At 47.2% G+C, this 26,380-nt stretch overlaps 1 protein-coding gene across 1 annotated transcript; it reads right to left on the bottom strand.

The window, feature by feature from the left end:
- Window positions 1–767: 767 nt before the first annotated feature.
- On the bottom strand, window positions 768–24,921 carry LOC144163919 (uncharacterized). The gene is made up of 5 exons (XM_077694578.1): window positions 24,773–24,921; window positions 15,594–15,774; window positions 9,907–10,113; window positions 2,907–3,138; window positions 768–1,087 (listed from the first exon to the last, which is right to left on the bottom strand). The coding sequence occupies exons 1-5, from the start codon at window positions 24,893–24,895 to the stop codon at window positions 922–924; spliced, it is 909 nt and encodes a 302-aa protein (XP_077550704.1). The 5' UTR covers window positions 24,896–24,921; the 3' UTR covers window positions 768–921.
- Window positions 24,922–26,380: the final 1,459 nt, after the last annotated feature.

The following is a 26,380-nucleotide window of genomic DNA, read 5'->3' as shown; positions in this document are numbered from 1 at the left end:
TATGGTTTGCGGGCGCTCGTTTCTGACAAGACGACCCAGCATTAAATTTTGGTCGTGAGCTGGCAGACGCATGGCATTGTAACTGCGTACGAGCTATGACGTCAAGGCGAGCCCATATAGTTCGCTGCACTTAAAAAGAAGGGTACTTGAGATATCTCACCCCCCGCCCTCCTTTTCTACGCCATAAACACAAATAGTGCTGTCGAGACATGCCACAGAATTTTAAATAGTAAGGGGAAGTAGAAAACAATGTATCGTGTATAAGGTTGCCTTCACAAGAGGGCGACGTCGCTGTTATCCGCAGCTAGCCATTCGTGATCTTCTAGTGGTTTTCTGCAAAGCGAGTAGCGTAATTGGGATACCGGGCTAGCTTTTTATAGAGATTTATCACAAGTTAAAGAGAGAGCGTAAAAGGAAAGAAAGGGGGAGAGAGAGAGAGAGAGAGAGAGAGAGAGAGAGAGAGAGAGAGAGAGAGAGAGAGAGAGAGAGAGAGAGAGATTGATTGATTGATTGATTGAATAAACTTTTATGAAGCCTGCAGAACTAACGCTGACGTGAGCTTTTATTACCATACCTAAACCTGGCCTAGGATATCTCGGAACGTTAACGTTTTTCATCCGGCAGAATGAGATCCACGCTGGAGCTTAGAAATATTTGGCCTTACATTTGTTATTGAAGCAAAATCTGAGGCAGTTTTACTTCCACTACAGTCGCGCGAAACCAGTTATTTTTTTTTCGAGCTTTATTTCCTGCTTTGCCTTCTAAGCAGCAGCTTACACTCTCGCCGCCTTTCTGTGGTGCTTCTTGCTTATTCCCACGCATAGTGAGAATAGTGTATGGAGTGTGGCAGTCGAAGTAGCGTGCACTTCACGGAGCAGTTGAGGGTGGTTGGGCCTCGAGTGACGCCCGCTGTTTCCCAGTTCACGCCAGCGAGCGGTTAATGGCCGACAGCAGGACCTTCCACGCGGCAGCGTTGAACGGGCACTTTCCGGCCCGGTTGAAGGCATCGCAGTCACCGCCGGCCTCACCCAGTTGGCGCGCCGTGCGCAGGCTTCTGCTCAGCAAAACCTCGTCCATGAAGGTCAGGCTGCGCATTAAAAAACGTACGTCGCTTATTGAACTCGAAACACGTTTCGCCATCGCCGGATAAGTATTTGGCGTCGATGGTTCGACAACAACAGGTTGAGGTAAGGGCAGGACAGGACAACAGGCCTAGAAAGTTTCAGTTTGTCCAGGTCACGGCCGCAGCCAGAGGAGACGTGGGGGCGCGTTTCGGTGTCAGAGCACCTCCCCAAATTTTCCGATGACCGTATCCCTCCCTCTTCTTTCCTTTCACCCTTTCTTTCCTGCCTTATCTACACTCCAAATCGATATACTATACTATAAAAACCAAAACAAGAAGGGTGCCTGTTTATTAGAGCCTACAAATGACTGAAATTTTGTTGCATGACAGGACCTCTTACTCTTTTTTGTACAGGAGGCGTATAACACCCACATAAAAATATTTGTGGTTATTTGTTAGTACTGATCCGGGTACTAACATTAGTCATAGCACAACAGAAGTGAACCTTTTCAGTATGCAGTATGCTTTTCGAATTTAAGGTAAAACATTGTTTTACACCGGTGTGTTGACTAGACCTTCGTTTGAAGCGTTACGTTTAATGACCGAGACAAAACTGTTGTGTCTAGGTTGAACGTAAGAGTTAAGAACAGTGGGCGACCGGGGGGTGATGCTTCGCCAACGTGCATTAACTAAGCTGTAAATGACGTGGAAGGACGACAGCATTCGTTTCCGCCGCCTATGCCATGATTCCACTTAACTAACGCCGCTGTCCTATTTCTCGCTCCACTTGTGCCCGTCACCCTCATCCTTATCTCCTCCGCTGTCCTCCTCCCCTCCTGCCTCCGCTCACCCTTCGCCCTCTCTTAACCCATCTCACTCCCTATTCCCGCTCCTCTTAACTCCCTCACCCATTCTAACTTCCCTATGCCTACTCTTCCCTCGAAATATCTTCTGCCACCGTCCTCCTTTCCTCTTCCTTTTCTCTTCCTTTCCTCTTCTTTCCAGATCCCTTCTCCTCGGCTTCAGAGACAATTAGCTGGTCACGTGCTGGCAACCGCTGACAAATGAGTGACCCACTAACGAGAAAACTCCGGTAACATTACTCGCTCACTCTAGTGACAGACCGACATGGCGAATTTTCGCGTCAACCTGGCCTTGTAAGAACGACGACTCTCTTCCAGACAGTTGATTACAGAGAACCGTTTACTCCGCACTGTGTGGATGGGCAGTGGAAAAAAAACGTAGCTTCAGAGAGACTCGCAGTGAGCCGCTGATCCACAGCCCCCACCGTTTAGGCAGCTGTAATATTGAACTTATGGCACGTATGCCTGGGTACGCTAATTGTGAATGCTTCTAATCCAACTACGTCAGGACATATTACATCCAATTCAGCGTGAGAAATCTTGAAATACAGCGCTACAAATGTCTGTAACAGAATTCAGGAAACACGTTCTCTTCTTTCTAACCATTCCAGTAGGGTGTAGCGACAAAAAGCAAATGGGCCCCAAAACGCTCGATATCCTGGTGCTGGGAAGAAACCCGAATATTCAAGCATGTTCGAAAAAGTAGGCGTCCGAAAAATCGGTCGTCGACTGTAATATAATACGGGCAGTCCTACAATCCATGAACCTATATTAACACCAGATAAACTACCGCTCTATCATGGCTGCTACGCCTAATGTTATAGCGCCAATATAAGCTTCACTTCTTTTGCGCAACACTCAGCGGGGTCTTTTTCAAAACATTTGTGGTGTCTTTGGGAATGTCATCCAAAACCAAGCCGCTTCATGCTTCCGCAGTGCCTTCCGGTGATTGATGCAAAGGTCAGGGACGAAGAGGTCACCTGAGCATCGAGTCGAACACTTCGACGGGCCCCGCCTGGCGACGCTGCTTCCCGTGAGCCTGCGCAGAGGAGGTCCCTTCCGAGGAGGAGGAGGTCGACGCGCCCAGGCGGCCCACGGAGCACATGGCCACCTTGAGGCAGGCGTCCGGGTCCACGTTGTAGCGACGCAGCACGGCCTCGAAGCGCGCCCCCACGCTGTCCTCATCGGTCTGGTTTCCACCACCCAGCCAGCCTGCGAGGAGGCAAAAGAATAGGACACTGGAATGAAGTTTGAACGTATATTGAACGAGTAGAGCCAATAATGCTCAGTTAAAGGCCTGTCTGACGTCCCCCTCTCCGTCAGCAACGTACGCCTGCCACCCGCTACACACGTGAGTGGCTTCATGTTGGGTCTCGAAGCGGCCGCGCTAACAAATATCTTTTAAATGCAGAGCATTTCAGTAACTCACGATGTCACCCGCGTTGACATCCGTAGTCGTAGTCCGCACCCCTCCCCCTACACAATATAAAAAAAAATACTATCCGGCGCCTGGTTTCGATCCCTCGACCCTGCGGGCGGAATGCAATGTACATGGTGCTCTACCCACTGCGCCACAAAGCCGACACAGAATGGGAGGCTACGAACGCGCCTTATATCCTTGACTCATTCAAACTACGTCAAGAAGCTGCTGATACAACACATTCACTACCACCAACTCCCCAAACACTAAACGTTAACGCAATACACCCACCCCCTATGCGACGCATTTACTCGAGTCCCCCTCGCGGGGAGATGCGCCCAATTTTTTCCCCATTCCCCTTCCTGCAGAGTAGCATGTCGACGTACGCATGTTGGCAAACCTCTCTGCATTTCCTTCTTTAATAAAGAGCTTCTCTCTCTCTAAGGACGAGAGGGAGAGGGAGACACACTGGCGCGCTTGCCCCAGTCCGTCTTGCGCTCCCCCTTGTCCTTGTTTATTTGCTGGAGCGGGAAAATATGAAACACCAAATCGACCAAGCATCATCGTTCGTCACGTTAGGATGGCATCACCACCCTCAGCCTGTGTCCACGGCAGGGCAAAGTCCTCTCCCAAAGATCTCCAGCCACGTCTATTGTGTACTCGCTGAGTCCACCCTTTGCCTCCGAATTCTCCTCCATCGATTCCTTGGCCAAATCCTATTGCGCTTCCGGTGTATTGGCAGCCAGTCCATCGCACGGATGGTCCACCAGTTGCGCCTCATGCGCATGTCGTGTCCTGCCCATTCCAAACGCTTAAAAAGCTAGAATGTATTCCGCACTACATACTTTGTTCCCTAATCCACGGCGCTCTTTGCTTATATTGAAGTGTGAAACCTAGTATAGCTCGTTTGACCGATATAAGTTTCCTTTAGAGTCGCTTAGAAATCTTGCTCTCGCCTTCCTTTCGTTGAGATTTGCGGCGGGATGAACACGAAGATGGAATGTATTTGGAAAGTGAAATGTCATTTAACGCTGTAACCTAGTCGGCAACACGCTAACGTGAATCGCAATTTTACTTATTGTAGCTGGATTTGTTCCAGAGTTTTCCACCGTACCACTTCCCTCCTAAGCCATCAAAGCATGCGTGAAAAGAGAGAGAGAAAGAAATAAAACTTTGTTGAAGCAATTCGTAGGCGAGGAATTGAGATTATTTCTAAAAGTTCCTGTTAAAACCAACGAAGAGGACATCTAAGCTTCTGTGGCTTAAAACGTGGACCAATGGGCGTGCAGCTGCTAGTTGTTGCTCATTTTGGTGAATGGGATTGTTTCAGTACTGAATGGGAGAATGCGAGAGTCTCAGAGCATATGTTGGAAACTTCTTGGCGGGACCGGCGTTATTTGACAGCGTTGCCCAGTCGCTTGTAAGAACTTGTGATGGTGAAATTCGGTTAGCAAATGTGACATTTTGTGCAATTAGGCGCTCTTTGCCCCGTACAGCTGCTAATTTCTGTTCATACTGGGGGCCGTTTCCTAGTTTTTAGATCCTATTCTCTTCTCCTTTCGTATGTAGGTAACGCAATGTTGGCGTCGTCGTCAGTTCAGATTGTAAAGGCGCGGGTGTGATCGCATCAGTTCTGAGCACTGCTCTTGACCGTGTCTGCCGAGCAGCGTGCCAACCCCGGCGTGGGGGAAACGAACTTCTCTGCAGAGGCACGGTGCTGGCTGAAATTCTATATCATTTCTCCCTTCGCAGTAGCATTATTGTCTGGGAGCCGCCTACTGGCAAGCCTCCCCCTTTCCACATCCTGGTTGTACTGGCGCCCGATTCGTGCTTTAGGTGGGCGCTCCCTTCTCTGACTGCTGCGTCATCGTTTCAGGTTCGCGGTGAGGAAGTCCTTTTGCGAGCAGACAGCCACCGCTAATCTGGGGCGGTATTCTCGAGTTTTGTCCCTTTTGCGTCCCTTTCAAAAGTGTCCCTCTGGCGAGCCCTGATTGGCTAAAAGCAAACAACCGGAAGTGACGTAACGCAAGCGCGACAAACCTACTGCCAACCTTTCTCCATGCTGCCAACGTCCACTTCTTAACCGGAAGTACGTCACGATAAAAGGGACGCAAAAGGGACGTTTTCAAAAGGGACAGTTACGAGAATACCGCCCCTGGACGGTCAACGCCCAGAAAAAAAAAGTTGGCGCAGCTTGCACTATACTCAGTGACAACTTAAGAACGGCACCGGAAGTTGCCGCTGTGCCTTATCACCGTAGCCGGATTTATCTCCGCGCGGCGCAAGTAGGGCGTTACTGGAAATATTTTTAACATGGCGTGACCATGATTTTTTGGACTTGATATGCTTATAAACGATGCCAGTGACGACAAACACACTGCGTGAGACAAGGCAGACGATATCACGCATTCATAGCAAACCCCTTTCAAAACGCGCGCTCACTGACGTCACGGGTCCGGCGCTTTGGCGGAGTGATACACTACATGAGGTGGTGCCGTTCTTGAGTTGTAACCGAGTGTATACATAGTGGTGCAAGTCTGAGAAGCAGCAGAGCTGGTGGCCCCTCTCGCTTCGCCGGAGACCCGGCTGTTGCACCCCGCATGGATTTCCTAACTTCCCGGTGAAAGGTCTCCATGATTCTCCAAGACTCCGATTGTCTTGCCCGCAGCCTTTCACATATCTCCCGAAGTGGACCGCGTTATTGCGCGCTACATCCTGCGGCAACCGGCTCCGCGAACTCAGCGTCTGTAGAGCGAACTCGGCGTCTGTGCACTGGCGTCTCGGCGTCTCTGTCAGAGAAGAGCACGCCAAAGATCCCGCCACGAACTCTCGGCAGTGTTCTCGAAAGGCGAGTTGGATTATCACGCGGACGCTCGTCACGAGGCGCATGCTCCCGTGCGCTCTGTGTTTTTCTTGGTATTTTTGCGAGCTCCTCACGTGGCGCGAGCCCACGCACATGCCTGGACGGCGCCGGGCTCTCCTCTTGGACGCACGCTCAAGAGCCCTCGGTAGCTTTCCTTGGTATTTTTAGGCGAGCGCAGATGGATCAAGCTCAGGCTTAAACAGCTCTACTGTTAAATCACCCAATGAGCCGAGTAACGCTGTCGCATTAAATCCCTGTCCGAGCCTCCCTTCGTGCCTCGTGAGGCTTCTTATTCTCTGCTTTCTCTCGTAACAATTAAATACGACAGCACAGATTGTTATGCTACTAATGGCTTGAACATTGCAAGCAGTGTGTTTGAAGTGGAAAGTTCGACACCAATTATCCATGGTTGGGTGACGCAACTTTGATTACGGTGTGGCCACACTCTTCGTTCTGAGCTATCACATCCTCCCCGGGTTGGTGGCGTGGTACAGTGACTAGCAAGTAAAGGAATGTGATCAAGTCGTTAAGGAAGAGCGAAAGCTCTCGGGAACGACTTGATCACGAGTACAAAGTGATCTGTCGGTGACTTTTGTTTAAATAAAATGACATAAAACAGACTGTTCAAGGATCAGAGCGTTTTATTTAAACATGTGGTTCTGAACTAGGCGGCCCTATGCCACACGACTAATCAGTATTGTAGTGTCCATGAACAGCCAATGTGGAAATATAGGTTGGCAACCGGGATCGGGGAAGCCGCACCCAACATGGCTGTATAGTTTGGAATAAACGGCGGTGTTCTTCTCAGCTGATTCAGGGTGTATTGCGCACCTCCCAACACGTTACAAGAATATTTATCTGCGCCCATCACAAGAGGCTCAATCTGTTTTAACTAGCCGTAATGGGAATGACAGGTCTCAGTTAAGAGGAGTTTTAAAGGGTGCAAGGTGCACAAGTGCCTCCTCACATTTTGTGACGTTTTTTGGACGGCTGCAACACCTTTTAGACAGAGGTCCCCTTTAAATATAGACACCGCATGTTTGAAGTGTTGATAATGATGTGGGGTTCCTCCCTCAGAAAATGACCACAAAACAATCACCTCCCAAATTCCCGAGCGCGGCTCGCAGTCCGTCCTTCATGCCAGTCTATCACACGCATATTCCTCTCGTACGCTTACCGTCAAACACAATTATGTTTCATTCCCTCATTCGGATGCTGCAGGATTAATACCGATGCCATGGTATCTTTAAAGGGAACATGAAGAAAGAATACGAGTTTTCTTGATTAAAGGAGACTGCTTTGTCCGGATTACAATGACACCAATTTTATCGCCAACTCCGAACAAATAATGGCGGCATTAATGAAAACGATGAAGCAGTGGGGACACCCCCCCCCCCCCTGCAACTTTCCGGCGATTTGTCTGTGACGTCACAGAATACTCTATGTGAGATTGTAAGCCCCGTATACCTTAGCCACCACCGAGAAACATGGCCGGGGGATTTTAGTGGGGCCTCTGCTTCTGTTTGATTGCATCACTTGCATTTTAACGCAGAGGCAACTCACTGATAGCAGTGTTCTTAATCTTCGAACGTAATACGCCAGTACTGCCCCTATGACGTCACTGCAGTGTCAAATTTTAGTTTTCCAATATTTGTCGCACTGTTTTTTTTTTTTTTTTTGAGAAAACGGGTTTAGTGGGGGGAACGGCACTTAGTGAGTTACCAAAGTCGTACGTTCAAATTGAACGAAGTTGCATTTTGTCTTATTTATTTATTTATTTATTTATTTATTTATTTATTTATTTATTTATTTATTTATTTATTTATTTACATACCTACATTTCGCCCAGAGGGCTTTACAGTAGGGGGTAAGAACGCGTACGAAATGCGCCAACAAAGTGAAAGGTATGAAGAATTACAAGAAACAGGGAAAGAAATAACAGAGAGTAGGGGGTAAAAACTCATTTTTCACACACGAAATGCGCCAACAAAGTGAAAGCTATAAAGAATAACAAGAAACAGGGAAACAAATAGCAGACAGTAGGGGGGTAAAAACCTATTTTCATACATGAAATGCGCCAACAAAATGAGAGATACAAAGAATAACAAGGAACAGGGAGACAAATAACAGACAAAAATTAACAAATGGCAGCATGAAAAGTAGCACAAAAAGTAACACTGCCCAGCATTCAAAGTAACACAAGTATGCAGGAACGTATGCATTAACTAACGTATAAAAGAAAACAACTATACAAAAACAGAAATGCACGTTAGGAAGAATAGCGTTCAAATTTTAGCATTCAAGATGACTGCGTAAAGCCACCACGAATTCATTGTCGCTTGCAACTAGGCTGATGTCCCGGGGAAGCTGGTTCCAGGATTTTATAGTGCGGGGGAAAAATGAGTTCATAAAAGCAGTCGCACGAGCGGGTATTTCTCTTATCTTGAGCGTGGGATCAAGCCGATGGTAGAAATATGCGGGCAGCACCAGGTAAGCATCTTTGTTCAGTGGTATTCGGTTGAAGTATACGTCTCTTAGAGAAGCCATACGAAAAAAGGCCCGACGCGACGCAAGCGCAGGCCAGCCAAGAGAATCTTTTATCTGAGTAATGTTGCTTGGAAATGCATAACCCTCTGTAACAAAACGAGCAGCGCGGTTCTGCATGGCCTCGAGACTATCTATCAGATTTTGCGTGAAGGGGTCCCAAACCGTACAACCGTATTAGAGAATAGGACGGATATTTGTGCTATATAGAAGTTCCCTTACAGCCTGCGGAGCCTGCTTAAAATTTCTCCTAATGAAGTTAAGCGTGCGGTCTGCCTTTGTTGTTATTGATTCTACGTGTCGATTCCATGTTAGGTCGCAAAGAAATGTGACTCCTAAATATTTAGCGTGGGTTACCTGAGGGATAGCTTCGTTACCCATATTATATTGTGTTTGGAATGGTTTGCGTTTCCGGGAACATTGAATATGTTTGCATTTAGATACGTTTAGGGATTTCATGAGCCACTGGCTACACCAAGAACAGATTTTGTCTAAGTCAGTTTGTAACGCCAGCCTATCATCATCACCTCGGATTTCCCTGTACAGAACGCAGTCGTCTGCGTATAGCCTTATACTTGAAGTTATGCTCACACCAATGTCATTGATATAAATCAGAAATAAAAGTGGTCCAAGTACCGACCCTTGCGGTACACCAGATGACACAGGAACGTTTGTTGATTCAACACCATTAATTACAACCTTTTGGGATCGACCAGTAAGATAATTTTGAAGCCAGTAAAGAATATTATTTGGTAAGCCAAGAAAAGATAGTTTGTGTAAGAGGAGGCTGTGAGAAACTTTGTCGAAAGCTTTCTGAAAATAAAGCAGTACACAGTCCGTTTGTACACCTTTATCGAAAGATTTAAATAAATCGTGCGAAAATTCCGTTAGTTGAGTGGTGCATGATCAGCCTGACCTAAACCCGCGTTGGTAATCGACAAAGAAATTGTTGTTTTGGAGATGGTTAAAGATGGTTGTATATATTATGTGTTCAAGCGTCTCGCAACAAACACCAGTCATCGAGATAGGTCGATAGTTTGGAACCAAATCTCGATTTCCGGTCTTGTTAAAGTTGTGTCATCAAAGTTGCGTTTTGTCTTTGTTAAGGCTATTATTTGATCACATCATGCCTTAGAATCAGGACGGCATCTACCATGGCGACGCGTAGCGACCGCCGGCGTCGCCAAGACATCCGGAAGTGGGGGCGCCAAGAAGGGCGTGGGCGCTGTCGTGGCGGTAGTGGCGACGCCCGCCCTGGACGCGGGTGGTGACGCCAGGAGGCTCACGTTGATGGCCAGCCGCAGGTATGGAAGGGGCCGGAAGGATCCGCTCAGCGTCAACGCTGGCCACACCACTCCCGCTACATGACAGTGCGTGGGCGGGGCGTCAGGGAAATGGGGAACAGGATGTCTTCGTGCGCTTACGGGCACCCAAGGAGCAACCCAAAAAAATCAAAGCCCGTTTCTTGAGAATAAGATGGTTAAAACGCGAAGCCCTCTTTCCATGCAACCTAATTCAAAGTCACAGTCCAAAATCCACACTGTTTCGACCGTGTCGGAATGAGCTCGCCATTGAATTGACGCCGGCTTCATAACGCGAGGAACCTGGGTTCGATTTCGCCCACGGAAGCACTTTTTTAAGAGCTGAATGTGCTTTCGCTTATAATCACCACTGCTCTGTGAAAGCCACTGTGTAAAACCGACTTTCCTGCACTGTGGTTTCACGCGGACGACCCACGCCGTCATGCGACGCTTCGCCTTAAAAAATCCAAGATGACCCCACGCTTGGTAACACCGTGCTCCCTTCAGCTTTTACGGCTTTCGGTCATAATTCGGGCTTGTAATTAGTGGAGTTCGTTCGCAGCTCGAGTTCGCGTCACGTGAACTGTTTTGCGTAAACAATCAGTGGTCAGAAATATGCAGCAACTGGAGAAATATGCAGCAACATGACCAGGTGCAAAGCAGGTGCTTAAGCAAGGACAGCTTCACGCTCTTCCGACGCGGGAGCTTTAGTGACAGCAAATCTCGAAGCCTTGGGCGGCTTGGAGTATGCGTGGTGTGCATCGACAATAAGCTGAAATTTCAATAGCCATGTGTGCACGTACTCTTCGGGATTATGTTCTACGTTTTCTGACAGCCTAAAACTGAGCTTTTGGACCACCGGGTACCATTCGACATCCTGTTGTACGCATGACGTGGTCAACGAATCGATGTCTACGACAGATCCAACCAAGCTAAAAACCAACGTTTCGTCGTATTTTTTTTTCCTTCTCGTATTTATGCCTGTGCAGCACTACATTTTCAATTAACTAGACTGTTACTTCACTCGCGTTCATTAAAAATACACGTGTCAGTCTGCGCACCGTTTGCTTTCCGGTCAACGTCCAACCATTTTTAAATGCAGAGCATTTCAGTAACTTACGATGTCACCCGCGTTGACGTCCGACTATATAAAAAAAAATCCTATCCGGCGCCTGGTTTCGATCCCTCGACCGTGCGGGCGGAACGCAATGTACATGGTGCTCTACCAACTGCGCCACAAAGCCGACACAGAATGGGAGGCTACGAACGCGCCTTATATCCTTGACTCATTCAAACTACGTCAAGAAGCTGCTGTTTTTTTTTATCTAAGCCCTATTATATCCTCCTTGATTAGACTCGTAAACGGGTGATTTTATTGGGGAGATGCATTAAATACAAATGCAACCATAAGTATGAAATGCCGTCGGATGGTGTTGGAATACATCGTGACAGATTTTCCATCACAAGTTATTCCTTGACCGGAAAATGGTTCCGTGGGCGCTGCCGTGCCCGTTTGCAATATTGGATCACAACAAAGAGTGTGTCCAGTATCGGTCACGCTATACCGCTGATGCATCGGCTCTGGTCCCCAGCTTGTCCCGGTGTTCCGTTCGAGCGCATTTCAGTGGCCAGAGCACCACGCTTTCAGTGTCCACTTTACCCCAAAGCTTTCGCATACGGCGTATTTTCGTGTTAAACGTGTTTCCGCGTACACCGTGTATTTTCGACGGTCCAATATTTGAATATGACGATGAACGCTGGTCAGGGAACAAACGCGTGTTAAGGACATATTAGTAGAAATTGGTCAGGGCGTGTAATGGGCATGTAATGCGCAGGCAAGATAACCGTTGGTAATTAAGTGTAACAGAGTGGATGCCCAGAGAAGGCAAGTGTGGCAGGGGACAGCAGAAAGTTAGATGGGCAGGTGAGATCAAGAAGTTTGCGGGGATAAATTGGTCGCAGTTAGCACAGGACTGGGATAATTGGAGAATAATGGGATAGGTCTTTGCCCTGCAGTGAGTTTAAATAGGCTGGTGGTGATGATGATGATGATGAACTCTGGATCCCCGCGAAGCTGTGTTTAGTGATGTGGATGAAGTGAATAGATTCATGTGGGATGTTATCCTTACCATCTCTCAATTGCGTGACGAAGGCCTCTCCAAATATTCCTTATCATGAGTCAGTCGGGTTCATTCTTTACCCGCGAATTTTCTCCTTCATCCCTACTGTGGCCACAGTGCGATGTGCGTGAAGACCTGCAACACCTCATCAGTGATTGTGCGCGACACAAAGAGCGTCTCTCACAGTGTCTCTGGGTCGGCCGCTTTCCCCAAGTCTAGAACTGATGGACGTATTAGGCCGTTGGAGCAGCTCCAAATGTGCCGCTCGTGCTACAAAAGCCTTATTGGCCTACATAAAAAACACAACTCATGATCATACCTTGTTAAAAGCATATATGTTCATTCGATCATTACAGTCATCATCGTCACCGCAATCATCTGGTGAAGCAGCCACGCAGCTTAGCTCGGATGACATAGCCAGCTTCATAAAAGGTGGTTCTCTCTCCCTCTCTCTCTCTCTCTCTCTCTATATATATATATATATATATATATATATATATATATATATATATATATATATATATATATATATATATATATATATATATATATATATATGTCCTCCACAGAATATTAATGTGTTTCCCTATTTTGTCGGTCTTCCTCTATAGGTATCAAAGGACAGGTATCTGGAATCCCCACAATACCTGTATTTGTCGCTGTGAAAGACTTCAGAAAACTATACATTTACACATAGCTTTTAGGGATAATAGGTCCATTCCAATTCACTCTTCACAAAGGCGCAGCCATATACGATGTTATGTTGCATCGGCCAGAAATTAGCTTTGAAAAACTACACAAGGGATAACAAGTATTGACCCTCTTTGGGAGCGAATTTCGAGAATGTCAACCGTGTACTTTTGACACAAGCCGACTTTTTACGCCGTGTGCTTTGAGTAACTTCATTACATGAAACTTTATACGTAAAATAATTGTTCAAAATAAAAGTACATGTCCATTTTTTTATAAAAAATATTTTTTTCCTGTATCAACAAAAACACGAAAACAATTTTCGATGTTGTTGCGTTGTTTTGCGCCTTGTTTCGTTCACCTCTTTGCTTCGAAGTCGTAAGTGCGACGGTCCACCTCTTCGTTCTGAACTTTCGCTCTTCAGATTTGAACCTTCGTCAGGGTTGTCCGGTCGTGAGAGTTCATTAGTAGTTCAGAAGTGTTTTGTATTAAGTTTTTGTGAAGTCAGTTTGTTTCCAACCCTGGTTACCCAAGACATTTGTTTCGTAGTTTATTGAAGACAGGGGTTAAACACTGATTGAGTACATTTCGCTATTTTGGGCAGCGCTGTTAACGCGAGACGGTGCGCCCTAATAACTGTTTTTACATTGAGGTTCTCTATAGGTCTAAAAAGCACGAGATTATCTCCGGCAACAGAGTGATGTAGACCGGAATCGCACGCAGCGTAGGGTTACGCTGCGGTGCCCACTTCAAAACCCCGGGTTCGTAAAACCGTGCGCCACACCTTAGGCTCATTTAAAAATCTTAATTATGTCAATCTCAATTATTTCTTCTAGTTTCTGGGTGACAGATTCGTGAAGGGTTTCAAGCGCACGTGTTCTCGAAGTTGGTGAATCCACACTGCTGTCTGTCGTTAAGGTGAGTTAGATATCTCTGCCCGGAATATATGCCTTCCGCTATGTTGGAATGCAGGACGCATACCGGCAGGCTCGTCGACAATGATACCGCGGCGAAGAAAGAACGAATGGCTGACATTTGCAAGCGTCGCGCAAGGCTGTGAAATTCGTTCTCCCGCAGTCGGTAGTCGTACCGAGTGGTCATGTTTTCAGTCACCGCTGCTGACGGATGCGGTGGGCGCGCCGGGCCAAACTTCAAGCGGCCTGGCTAGCGTTCGGTGGCCGCTAACGAATCGCTCGGTCATCAGACGGCCGATATTAGGCAATACGAAACATAACAAAAGAGTTTCCTTCACGCATGAAAATGAAAAACTCACGATGAAAACCTCGCTTTCATACTTGGCCCTCATCCTTTGGAGAGCATGAACGGTGGATGTATACTGTGTTCTAGAATTCTCCCTCACCCGCCGCAGTGACTAAGGCGTTGTGCTGCTGAGCACAAGGTCGCGGGTTTGATTCCCGGCCGCAGCGGCCGCTTCTCTGATGGACGCGAAAAGCAAGAACGCCCGTGTGTACGAGATTTCGGCGCACGTTAAAGGGACAGACAACCGATTTTTGTCACGTATATGTTCTCTAGCTCATATGAAAGCGAGTGTTTTATATAGCCCGGTAACCACAAGCAATTTCTAAACAAATTGGCGGAAATAATTTTATTTGGCAGCAAACTTCCTGAAATCGGAAGGGTGGCGGTTCGTAGTGTCGAAACTTGACACTATAATATGTGTCCCTGTCACGTGACCTGCAAACCTAGCAGCCACTGCAACTGCTGAAACGTTTAATTACGTATTGAAAACCTTTTAACATACGTATTTAAACAAGGTTAAATTGTATATGTATGTATTTCTAAACGTTATTTTGAAAATTTTAAAGACTCACCGCCCGCCGTCCCTGGGTTTGACGATTCTGCCTGAGTCAGGGGCGTTTGTTCTGCCAAAATAATTGATTTCAGTTTCCAAATACGCCACCGGCAGCGTAAAAAAAAAAATGTCGCGCCTGGGGAGAATCGAACTTCCCGCCTCCACAACGTGAAGCCAGATTCTACCTATCGTCTATCTCAACAGATGGCGCATTCGTGTAAAATAGACCGTTGCATTAAAAACACACATAAAGGAACAGGAAAGCCTGCGATTCCAACTTTTTTAGCTGGGGACAAGTTTTTAAATGTCGTTTTTCATTTCGCATACAGACAAAAGTATGTTGCTGAGCTACTCTATGTCATGGTTGCCAGCATTATTTTTGGGAGGGACACATACGCCTCGTAGATCTAAAAATTTCGATTTAAAAAATTCTAGGGCGTTATCAGCAAAACCGTTTCTCGTCTAGGGGCTTTAAGTGATGCCCTTTCATTGGGATAGAGAATATATACTCGATAAAAATCGGTTGTCTGTCCCTTTAATGATTCCCAGGTGGTCAAAATTAATCCGGAGCCCTCCACAACGGCGTGCCTCATCGCCTGCGTTGCGTCGGCGCGTTGAACCACACAATCAATCAGAATTCTCCCTCGACGACGAAGTAACGCTATCGAGTCTTACATCTTACGACAAGCATGCAGACGCCTTCTGCAACTTTTTATGCTAATATTCGCCTAGGCTGAAACGCGCGTCATAGTGGGAAGGCTGCTGATAATTTGTATACCCCCTGAGGACCTTTCGTGTGCCCAGAAATATCGTGCACCCGGGCATTCTTATTGCCAGCACGGCGGTATCAACGGCACCATAACAATAACCGCCGGTATAGCAGCAGCATGATCAGCCATTTGCCACAAGCGCGTACCTGGCACGAGCCCGACGTATCCGAGCGTGCCTGGGAACCAGTAGAGCAGGGCGGCAGCGCTGGTGAAGAGCACCGCCAGGGCCCCCAGCACGTTGTAGCCCAGGTGATCGCCGAGCGCTGCCAGCGCCGACTGCAGCGCCGGGCGCAGCATGCGGCCCAGCACGGGAAGCGCCTGGCGGACCTGCGGCAGAATGCACACCACAATGCTCTGTGTGCATACACTGAGGCGATTCTCCGTAATCCATCCATTCGTTTGCTTTGTCATGCAGTATTATTTTATATTTGCGATGGTTATCGAGGTCAAGAATTTCCCGTGCCCCCCAGTTATGCCCTGGTGACCGCAGCAACTTTTGTGTTCGTTGGGAACGAAGGAAGGAAGGAAGGAAGGAAGTATAAAACACTGTACATGAACGGCAGGCAGTTTAACCAGACAAGACTCTGGTTGAATACACTACATATGGGAAGTGGGAAAGCAGAGATTTAAAGAGAAAGAAAAGATATTAAAACATGTGGAGGTGAACTTAAAGAGAGAGAAAGGTATGAGTAAAGGCGACAGCAAAGACAAAACAACGGTCTATAATAATGTCTTAAAGGGACACTGAAGTGAATTTGTCAAGCTCCCGTTTTTGCTTGCACTGCGTAGACTGGCTCAAATTAGCACACTTTTCATCGTTTATCCGGGTGACAAATCGGTAATTATTTTACAAAGCGCGAAAGAAGAAAAACTACCATGCGCGGTTTGCGGTGGCCGCACCAACTAAGGCTGTGACGTTGGGAGGAGGGGGCACTGTGATTAGACGATGCCCAAGGTTAGCAATCAAACAAGTTTCGGTTTCGGTTTCGGTTCTGTAAAACACAACCGATGGCATTGTTGGATGGGCATTCTCAATATCTCAGTAATCATCGTACCGCGCTTCTGCCATGTTGTCGGCTGTAAAATGCATAAGATAAGCCTCCCAGGACGGCTTGGAATCGCAGCATTCACTAGCCGAGGCCTACGCAGTGCATGAACGCCCTCCGCGTCCCCGCAGACGCTCAAATTCCATGCGCTTTTCCCCCATATTTGGAGCTTGCCTCGCTCATGCCTGTATCGTAAAAAGCGTGTTGACACCAGGCCAAGGGTCTGTTGATTCTGGCCTGTGCCCACTGCCCGCAAGCAGTCGGTGCTTATTGCAACAGAACGCCAACGAGAACTCGCTAGCGCGCCAGTGCCAGCCTGCGTGCGTTCTGTGAACTAGTTTGTGGAGCAATGAACGTTGCGGCCCAAAAAAAGGTGAACTCAGTATAGAAAACATCGGCGGAAAACGTTTACTTATAAACAAAAAAGCACGTACCCGCGGTGATTCGAACTTGTGATTTGCAAAACACTTGCGGTGACATATCTACCGCTCCAGACCACTCGGCCACAAGCGCGTAATGGCTGTATTGGAAATAAAAGGTATATAATGTATAACCAGTTTGCACTTTTATTTAGTTTTAGCATTTCAAGCAGCTTAGGTGACTATTTGTTGTTTTGCGCTCGTGCAGTAAGCATCCCCCAAGTTTCCACAATATCTCACGTCTAGCAATTGCATTTCTTAGACGGAAAAGCGTTCGCAGATGCGTAGTCGTGCTGCTGGCCGCTGTGCTTGTTCGCCCAGCGCAAAAAGATGCTTCCCGCACCCTAGTTTTACGCTGTACGGTAAAAATATCAGTTGATTTTATTTCCTTAGTACCTATATTGACTTCGCTGACTCTTCTCTTGCCTTCAAGAGGCCCTATATTTTCCTACTGGCGTACCAGTCGGCGAAGCGTCGCATGTGCGCTTGTGCAGCGCATGTGTGAACGACCTTGACTTGGAGCTAGATACAGTGTACAAACTAACCAAGTAAAGAAAGGCACATTCTTCCATTCACAAACCTGTCCTGGCTTCGTTTCAACTGAGCGAACGAATTGCGACGACCCGTCGGCGGCCGGCGGACGAAACGCTGGGCTGACTGACTCTGTGTGAAGGCCGGGGAGCCGTGCAGTAGCGCAGCCAATTGCGAAATCGGCTCCTCCCGACGTCACACGAAAACGCCACAGGAAATGGGCGAGCGTAAAGAGAGGAGGACAGCATTTTCGAATTAATTTTTCTACTAAATAAAATCGCATAAACGCGCCCAGAGTGGTCGAAACATGGCCTGGGGACTCCGGACTACAATTTGCGCTAGTAATCCCGCAATGTTTACATATCACTTCAGTGTCCCTTTAAGCAGAAAAGGTATACGAGGTAGCGCTGGAACGTATTACGGAGACACACAAAAAAGCGCACCGGCTTTAGCCCGTTCTACATGCGAATTCCGCCTGTGAACTCGCAGCTGCGGTTCCACTAGTGCGGCAAAATGATCGTTTTTTTTTTTTTTTCTGATGCGACGAGTTTCCAAATGTCAAGAGACGTTCCCATGAGCCGTTTGGCTGTTCCAAACATTTGGAAATTAACCACAGCAACGAGAATAGATAGTTTTGCAGCACAAGCAGTGCGGCAGCTGCGAATTCGCAAGCGGAATTGGTCTCGTGTAGAACGCGCTTTGGACGCGAAGACGCATCCCCATCTTCAAATTCAAAGCGTACGTTTTACTGTGGGCATGCCTGTCTCTATTCAACGTACCAGCGACACCCCCTCGGCGAAACTACAGTTCAACCTGGATGTAACGAAGCTGACAAAAGTTCGCAAGTTTTTGTTACATCCAGGTCTTCGCCACATGCAGGTTTCGAGTTAAGGCTCGCGGGAATGAAGCAGAAACGAAGCCGAAATGCTAGACAATAAGTGAAGGTGAACTCATCCCTCATGGATTTATTTCACAGCGAAAAACTGCGTGAGTGAGTTGCGCCTGCCGGATTCGCACGTGCTTCGGCACTACACAGGGCTCCGAAGAAGCAAGATCAGTTGCCCACGCATTAGCAATTAAGTACCATTTGCCTTTTAAAACTTTTGCCGCCTTAACGCGTTCCAAGAACCAAATTTATGCTGAAAGGGGAAGTTTTGTGAACTTGATGCTCTTTACCGCACTCAAAATTGTTCTAGAACCCAGAGGGTTCTAGCTGGGATGCTGTACCAGGCCGGCGACATTCTTCTTTCTCGCCGGTGGAGACGGTATTTAAAATTGTGCGTTTGTCTTAAAAAGGCGCGACATTTTGTTTTGTGGCCGCAGAACTTACCATCAACGAACCGATACCACAGATAGCAGTGGAGACGCACGACTACACGCCGACAGGACGGCTTCTAGCACCTCAAAACAAGTCTCGAACCAAACAGTGCTCAGACGTGGAAACGCACAGTAGCTTGCGGTGCGGGCGAGAAAAAAAAAGTTGAGTGTGGTTACTCTTGCTACCTGCCGTGGTGTCACGCTAAACAGGCAAAACCAGAAGTGGATGCTACGTTAGCCACAGGATGGCGCTAGCCGCTCCGTTCTTCATCATCATCATCATCATCCAGACGAAATTGGGTTTTTAGGCGATTCAAGACGTTCTCGTTGTTGCTGACTGTTACCGGTTGTACTTAGGTGGCACCGGTTGGCAGCTTGCCACTTTACTCCATGCTTACAGTGTTGCTTGTATTCGCTAAATTAATTTCTGGGTCGTTTTTTGAGTAAAAAGTCAACAAGAAATGACTGGTCAACTTGCCGACTTTGTTACGTCAAGGTTAACCACGGAAACGTTTCGTTACGTAGGGATCGCAAACACGTGGCCTTCAATGGGGGTGGCAAGGGGGAATTGGAAAACTTCGTTAAATCCAGGAATTCATTACATAGGGGTTCGTTACATCCAGGTTTAACAGTATACCGAAATACCGCGACACCAAGCTTTACTGAGGTTCCTGGAAGGGCTGTGGTAGTCACGCCTGGAGAATAGCTAGCCTAGCTTGTGCTCTCCACAAAAGACATTCAACTCTGTCGGTCGGTGTGTGTCTATCTGCGTTTACCAGTTTCTTCCTATCATATCAAAGGCCGAGTAGTGATTACCGATCTTGCCTAGTCAGAGTGCAGGAACTCTTCATTTAAACTACAAGCACGAACTGTATCAATCGCGAACTGTATCAGTCAATGTCATTGTGACTGCTTTCCTGAGATCATGTGTTCGTAAACACGCATATTTATCTTCATTTTTAAAGCGCGGACAATGTAGCTTGAAGAATTGCTTTTCATACGCATCGTATTGACGCGGTTGACGGAGTGATACTTGCCCTAGTTCCTCAAAACTTGCACTTCGATTTCAGCAATAAACATAAAAAGAGATAATTGCATTATTCGAGCGCTCCCGACAGTTTCAGTACCACTATGTGTGCCCTCAAGACCACTGCAATAGATATTCAGTGGGTATGCACAACGTAATAAGCGGAGAGCAGGCATTTGAAAATATCGGCCGGCAGTGCCTCGAATGTTGCAATCCTTATGGCCGTAGTTTTTCGCACAAAACTTGGTGTACGGCCGAATTAGGATCGCTGCAAAAACATTCTCCTTACACACACCCGGGAGGGAATTGGAGATATGGATCAAGAAAATATATAACTTTTATCTATATCTCGCAATCAATCAAGATAACTGATCAACTAATAATTTCTGCTTTAGCTGAAGTTTAAATTGCTGCTGGGGTAGTCTCGGAATGTTTTTAGAGACAGCAGTTCTTTTCTCAGACGCCACGGAAGTCCGCAATCCCCGTATACAGATTAAACATCTACGAGAGCAGCAGTTTTCCTGTCAATGACAGAAGGGGCAACGTTTTTGCCCGCCGTTAAAAAGCAATTTTTTCCGTCATCCTTTCATACATGGCACAACATAATAAAAATCAGATAATTTTAGCTGGTGATTTTAATCTTCCTGACGTTAACTGGGAACGCCTTCAGGATTGCTCCCCAAATAGCAAGCAAGTTAACATTTTATTTGATTTAATGCTTCGCCATGACATTACCCAGGTTGTACTTCAGCCTACACGTGTTCAGGAAAATTGCAGTAATATTCTTGATTTAGTTTTTGTTCCGAGAACATACGGTGATACTACGTCAGTAGCCGTTGAGCCAGGCATATGCCACTTCTGCATAAGTAACTTCATACCTAATAAGTTTAAACGCACCTCTAAACAGACCCCCTGGATGACGCGTAGTATTATCCACCTTAAGCGAAAAATCAAGCGACTCAAGAAAAAGCACGCTTCGTCTCATCTTATAGGCCATGTGCGCGACAGAATTTCGCACGAACTTAAGAGCGCGAAGGACTATTACTTCCGGACAACCTTACCTGACTTTATTAAACATGAACCTGAAAAATTTTGGAATTATTTAAGGGAAAACAAACAGCCCGTGTCAGAGCTGTCAGTTGATGGCGTATGTATTTCTGATCATGCGTCGATTGCAGAGCACTTCAATAACTATTTTCATAGCGTTTTCTCCAGTTCAAATTTATGTCTACCGAATGTTTCAGTTTTTGCCGCCTCTGATGTATCCTTCATTTCCTATGCTGGAATTGTTTCTATGCTCCTAAACCTAAAAACTAAAACCTGTTGTGGCCCTGATGATATCCCGAATACATTTTTGAGGCGGTATGCAGAATCCTTGGGAAAGTTTCTTGTTGTTTTGTTCCGTGCTTCACTTATGTCTGGTATGCTGCCTGATGACTGGAGGGCAGCCCGAGTTGTCCCAGTATTTAAGAAAGGTGACCGATCCCTGCCCCAAAACTACCGGCCTATCTCGTTGACATCGTCTTGTTGTAAATTGATTGAGCATATTATAGCTAACCACATACTAGATTACTTAAAAGAACATGCAGTATTAACACCTTGGCAGCATGGCTTCAGGAAAGGATATTCAACAGTAACGCAGCTAGTGACGATAACTCATTCATTCGCTTCGGTAGTTGATAATAACGGTCAAATTGATTCAATTTTTCTAGATTTTAGCAAAGCATTCGACAAGGTTCCCCATGACAAACTAATTTCAAAATTAAGAGCAGTAGGCCTATCGGAAATGATAATCAGCTGGATCTCTAGCTGCTTGAGCAACCGCATACAGCGCGTGACTGTTGGTGCACAACAATCGGGCTGTCTTCCAGTAACTTCAGGTGTACCCCAAGGAAGTGTATTAGGACCCTTGCTTTTTCTACTATATATCAATGATATTGTGTCTGTCGTGGTTCCTGGTGTTAGCATTCGATTATTCGCGGATGATTGCGTTTTGTTCAAGAGTATCTGCTGTACCAACGATCCTGATGGGCTTCAAACAAGCCTTAATAACATCAATGACTGGTGCAGAGAGAAGGGCATGGTGCTTAATAATGAAAAATCTGTTCTTCTTCGCATAACTCGTAAAAAAACTCCCATTCCTTTCACATACACGCTAAGGTCTTCCCCTTTGAAGCAGGTCACTAACCATAAGTATTTAGGTGTAACATTTACCGACAATCTATCCTGGAATTCACATATCGACAACATTTGCTCGTCTGCTCTGCGAAAACTCTGCTTCCTGAGGCACAAACTCTCTAAAACACCTTCAAACGTAAAATTACTTGGTTATCTCTCACTTATCCGCCCTAAACTTGAATATGCCTGTATCGTACGGGATCCATTCACCGATTCTAACATTAAAAAACTTGAAAGGATTCAAAGGAAAGCCGTTAGATTTATTTTCTCGAAATTCTCCCCACTAGACTCTCCCTCTGACCTTATGGCTACTAACGATATTCCACCCCTTCAGATAAGAAGGAAAACATTCCGCCTGGATTTTCTCTCTCAACTTGTTAACAACCAATTGGCCATTGACGTCACACTATATCTGTCCCTTTTAATGACTCGACAAACGCGCCATCACCACCCTCATTCCCTAACACCGTATTTTGCTAGAACCGACACATATAAATTCTCTTTCTTCCCTCGTACCATAGCCGAATGGAATTCCCTTACAGATCCCATGTATCGTTCCCAGTGATGTTTGTTGTTTTGTTTCTTTGTATTCATGTTCGCATTGTAGTTCCTGCTTTGATACTATGTAACCACCCACCCTGCATGGACCTTCAATGGTCCGCAGTATTTAATAAATAAAATAAAAAATAAATAAGCAGACCGAAAATAACTAGCAATTGTTATAATAGCCAGCGTACCAAGACATGTTGCAAAATGGCTAGCCTTTCAGAAATCCTACTAAACACTTTACATAAAGAAGAAACTCAACATGGCGCAGGCTTACATTCTGGATTAAGCACCTTAAGAACGTTGGGACTTCTGCGTAGTTCGTCTATTCAAATACGAAGAAACTACCATCCGCCGATTTCACGCGAACTCATTTTCCTCACCTATACTTGTACGCCGTCGTCATTATCATCATCAGCAGCCTGTCTACGCCCACTGCAGGGCAAAGGCCTCTCCCATGGATCTCCAGTTATCCCAGTCCGTGGTAACTCCGGCCAATATGGACAGAGGACAATATGGCCAATGTGGCCAAGTGGACAGAGGAGTCCCATTCGTGGCAAGCAGTGCGCAAAAGGTAGCGTTTCTCTAGCGGCCAGATGTGTGTGTGTTGTTTGTACATTTTGTTTTCCCTCCATGCAAACCAGTCTTTAAAGTATTTTGCCGTACGACCACTTAATACCGTCGGGTGCGGGTTACCCAGCAGCTGCGGTCGAAAAAGTTAATCAAGCCATGGGAAGGAAGCGCGCAATGGACCCGAAGCTGCGATAAAACCAGCCCAAAGCAATAACCGTCGCTAAAGCAGACGACAAAGCTGTACTGCCGACGCGCCCGCCGGCACCTCCGTGCGAGGATTGCTAGGTAAATTCGCCGCGCCATCTCCAGTGTGCTCCGTGAGTGAAACCGACCGCCCCCCCCCCCTCCACCCCTCCGCGAGAGAACCGTAGGCTGGTAGAGGTAGAAAGCTTTGCTTCAAAACATGAATGCATAACCAACAAAAGCAACCTTATTTTATTTAGTTATATACGCTGGATTCGTTCTGATAGCATTATTTCTAAAAGACAACGCGTTAAAAACGAAAACAATTTCCGCATGATTCGTAAAGCGCAATGCACTTGACCTGCACGACAGTTAGTCATCTTTGTTTTCAAATCCGAATTATTCCTATGGGCTTCATTTCAATCTTCCATGTTTCAAAATAATGTTGCTGGAAATTGATTCGGACCACGAATTTTTCAGTTATCAATTGATCCCATAAGCAGCTAGTGGTCCCGAACCACAGCCTTAGGCTATGGTGTCAGACATGCAGATTGATGATGAGCCAATTAAAACCTTCTGTGAGTGAATTACGTGACCCGCATTCATAAGTACTGACACAAAAGGAAATTGTTCGGGTATAACAGCTCTAGACGCCGCTATCCCGAACGAGAGCACGGGCTTTGCACACACTGTTTCGGGAAAGTTCACCTTTGCTTGAGATTTTGCAGCCTGACGTGTTGTCATAGCTACTGGATGACTGGATTCATCCTTTCGCTTGCGCTGAAGCGCGCACTCAAACAGTCCAACCGGCGCTGAGCGATCAAGCGCGGGCGGTGCAGCCGTCTGCCCCTCGCCCAGTCATGTGATACTGTAGCAGCGAGGCTCCGAGCGAGAGTAGCGATAAGAGGGCGCTGCTTGCGTGCCGGTAGCTGAACGTTCCTTGCGAGGCCATGAATGACACTGAGAGATGTAGTTTGGTGAAGCTTTCGCTCCAAATAATTCGCAGCGTGAGTTAAGCTTCAGCAATCCAATCTAATTCAATCCAATCCAGTCAAGTCCAGTCCAATCCAGTCCAGTGCGGTCCAGTCCAGTCCAGTCACTGCTCCTCGCGCATGCGCCGCATGGCTCTTCAAGAGCCACGCGAAACGGTTATCAAGCGGCTCCGGCGCAGCGTCAGTCTTGGCCACTGCGCAACGGAGGCGCACAGCTGGGCACGCGCCGGCGCCAGCGCGTCTGCCACGGCTATGACATCACTCCTCTGGAATGCGCACACCGGCGAATGTGCAGACCACCCAATTCCAATCTAATCCAATGCAATCCAATTTAATTCAATCTAATCCTATTCAATCCAAACCCAAACCAATACAATCCAATCCAATGCTCCTCGCGACTGCGCAGCACGGAGGTCCACGCGGAACTGCTCAACCTCGGCCATTCAAGCTTTCGCTCCAAAAAAAGCTCAGCTTCGCCGCTCATTCTCCCTCCCTCTCCGTGCACTCACTCACCTCGTTCAGCTGCAGGTCCTGCGCAGCCAGGTCTCCGGAAGCCGCCACGTCCTTCGATGCTGCAGGCGTCACCATGAGCGCCGCAAGCGACGCCCCCACCAGGCACACGCTCCAACAACGCATCCTGTCGCCTCTCCGGTCTGTCCTCCTCGGGTCGGGACGCCTGCCCCAGGCCCAAGCGGACAAACACGGATTTTAAGGCGAACGAAGAAATTCTTCTCTTCAGCATCGCACTCCGTGCACCGAAAATCACTTCCGTGTTAAAAGGATTATGAAGGCGAAATGGATATGGTCTATACGCCTTGAGCTTCGCGATCGCTGCGCCGCCTGCCGCCGCTTCTCCGCGGCGTTGACGGGATTTGCGCTCCGTGGCTGATAGGGGCTCGTGCAGTGTTTTTGTTCTGTTTCGCTTATTTTCGCCTTTTCGTGCCCTAAAAAAAACTATCCCCGCCGCAGCATGCACATATTTCACCGTGCTGCCTGTAGATACCCGTGTATGCCCGAGTTCTCGGGCACCCCGCCCGTGCCTCGAAGAGCAATGCACTACCTCTCGTATTGTCAATCCCTCCTTCTTAATTCCCAGTTTCTCTGTCCTATAAGCCTCCGGAGTTTTTTTCGCTTCCATTCTCTGTGCCCACTTTGTCGTCTCTGCTGCCTTTACCTGCTTTTTAACTGTTGTGTAAACCCCACTTTCCCCTACCGACTTTCCGTACCGCTTGGTCAGCTGTCTGGTCCTCCGTCTCCACCGCATGTCCACGCTCCTCATATACAGGTACTTAAACAGCCTCGCGGCCCATTTTTCATCCTCTATGCCACGAAGTCGCTCCTCAAACTTTATCTTGCTCTGCGCCTCCCTCGCCTTGAAAGACGACCAGCCCATATCCCCCTCTACCGCTTCATTTGTAGTTTTGCTGGGGGCCGCTAAGGCCAATCTGCCTACCGCCCTCTTATTTACCTCCAGGCCCGCTTGGGTCTCTGGCTTCATGCACAGGACCGAATTTGCGAAAGTTAATCCTGGTACCATGAACCCCTTTCCAGACTCCCCTTACCACCTCGTATTTGCTGTATCCCCAGAGGGCTCTGTGCTTCATTATAGCAGCGTTCCGTCTTCCTTTCGTCTTAAGCTGAGCCTCATGCGCGTGCGTGTAATCTTCGCTGTCGTTCAGCCATACTCCTAATTTTTTATTGCCCTACTCTACGAGAGTTCCAAGCGCAGCGCTGCACCTATTAGTGGAACCTTTCGTTGGTGTTCCCGTTTGATTTGTTTTTGAATTCCGCCAGGTATCGCGGGCCACAGCAGGCGACGGTTTTCTGCAGTTGATATACTATTTTATTTGCTTTCGCAAAAAGCAAGCATCCGTAAAGGAACACTGCAAATATCCCTCATATACTGATTTGCTGCTTTACATTTGCGTAATGTCCGGTTCTTGCTCAACAACGTTGACAAGTATAAACATTAACACCGGACGTAGACGTTTAGATTTGTCTGTGAGTATATTATTGCGCCGCATCTGTTTCACTTCGACGGGCTAGCTGAATCGAGTGACAGGCAGGCAGACATACAGACAGACCAAAACTTTCCCGTTCAAGTAGCGCAAGAGACTATCG

Source organism: Haemaphysalis longicornis, unplaced genomic scaffold (assembly GCF_048455015.1).
Source record: "Haemaphysalis longicornis isolate Haplotype H1 unplaced genomic scaffold, Haemaphysalis longicornis Haplotype H1 scaffold_13, whole genome shotgun sequence".
NCBI classification, from domain to species: domain Eukaryota; kingdom Metazoa; phylum Arthropoda; class Arachnida; order Ixodida; family Ixodidae; genus Haemaphysalis; species Haemaphysalis longicornis.
Note: the sequence above shows the minus strand (reverse complement) of the source record. Positions and strands in the feature narration are given on the sequence as shown.

Excerpts from the sequence above, each read along its gene's own strand:
- LOC144163919 (XM_077694578.1), bottom strand. The coding sequence starts at position 24,895 with ATGCGTTGTTGGAGCGTGTGCCTGGTGGGGGCGTCGCTTGCGGCGCTC. Across the intron at positions 10,114-15,593 it reads ATACGTCGGGCTCGTGCCAG|CGGGAGTGGTGTGGCCAGCG; the intron begins GTACGCGCTTGT and ends ACTGTCATGTAG. Across the intron at positions 1,088-2,906 it reads GTGTTCGACTCGATGCTCAG|CCTGACCTTCATGGACGAGG; the intron begins GTGACCTCTTCG and ends TTTAATGCGCAG.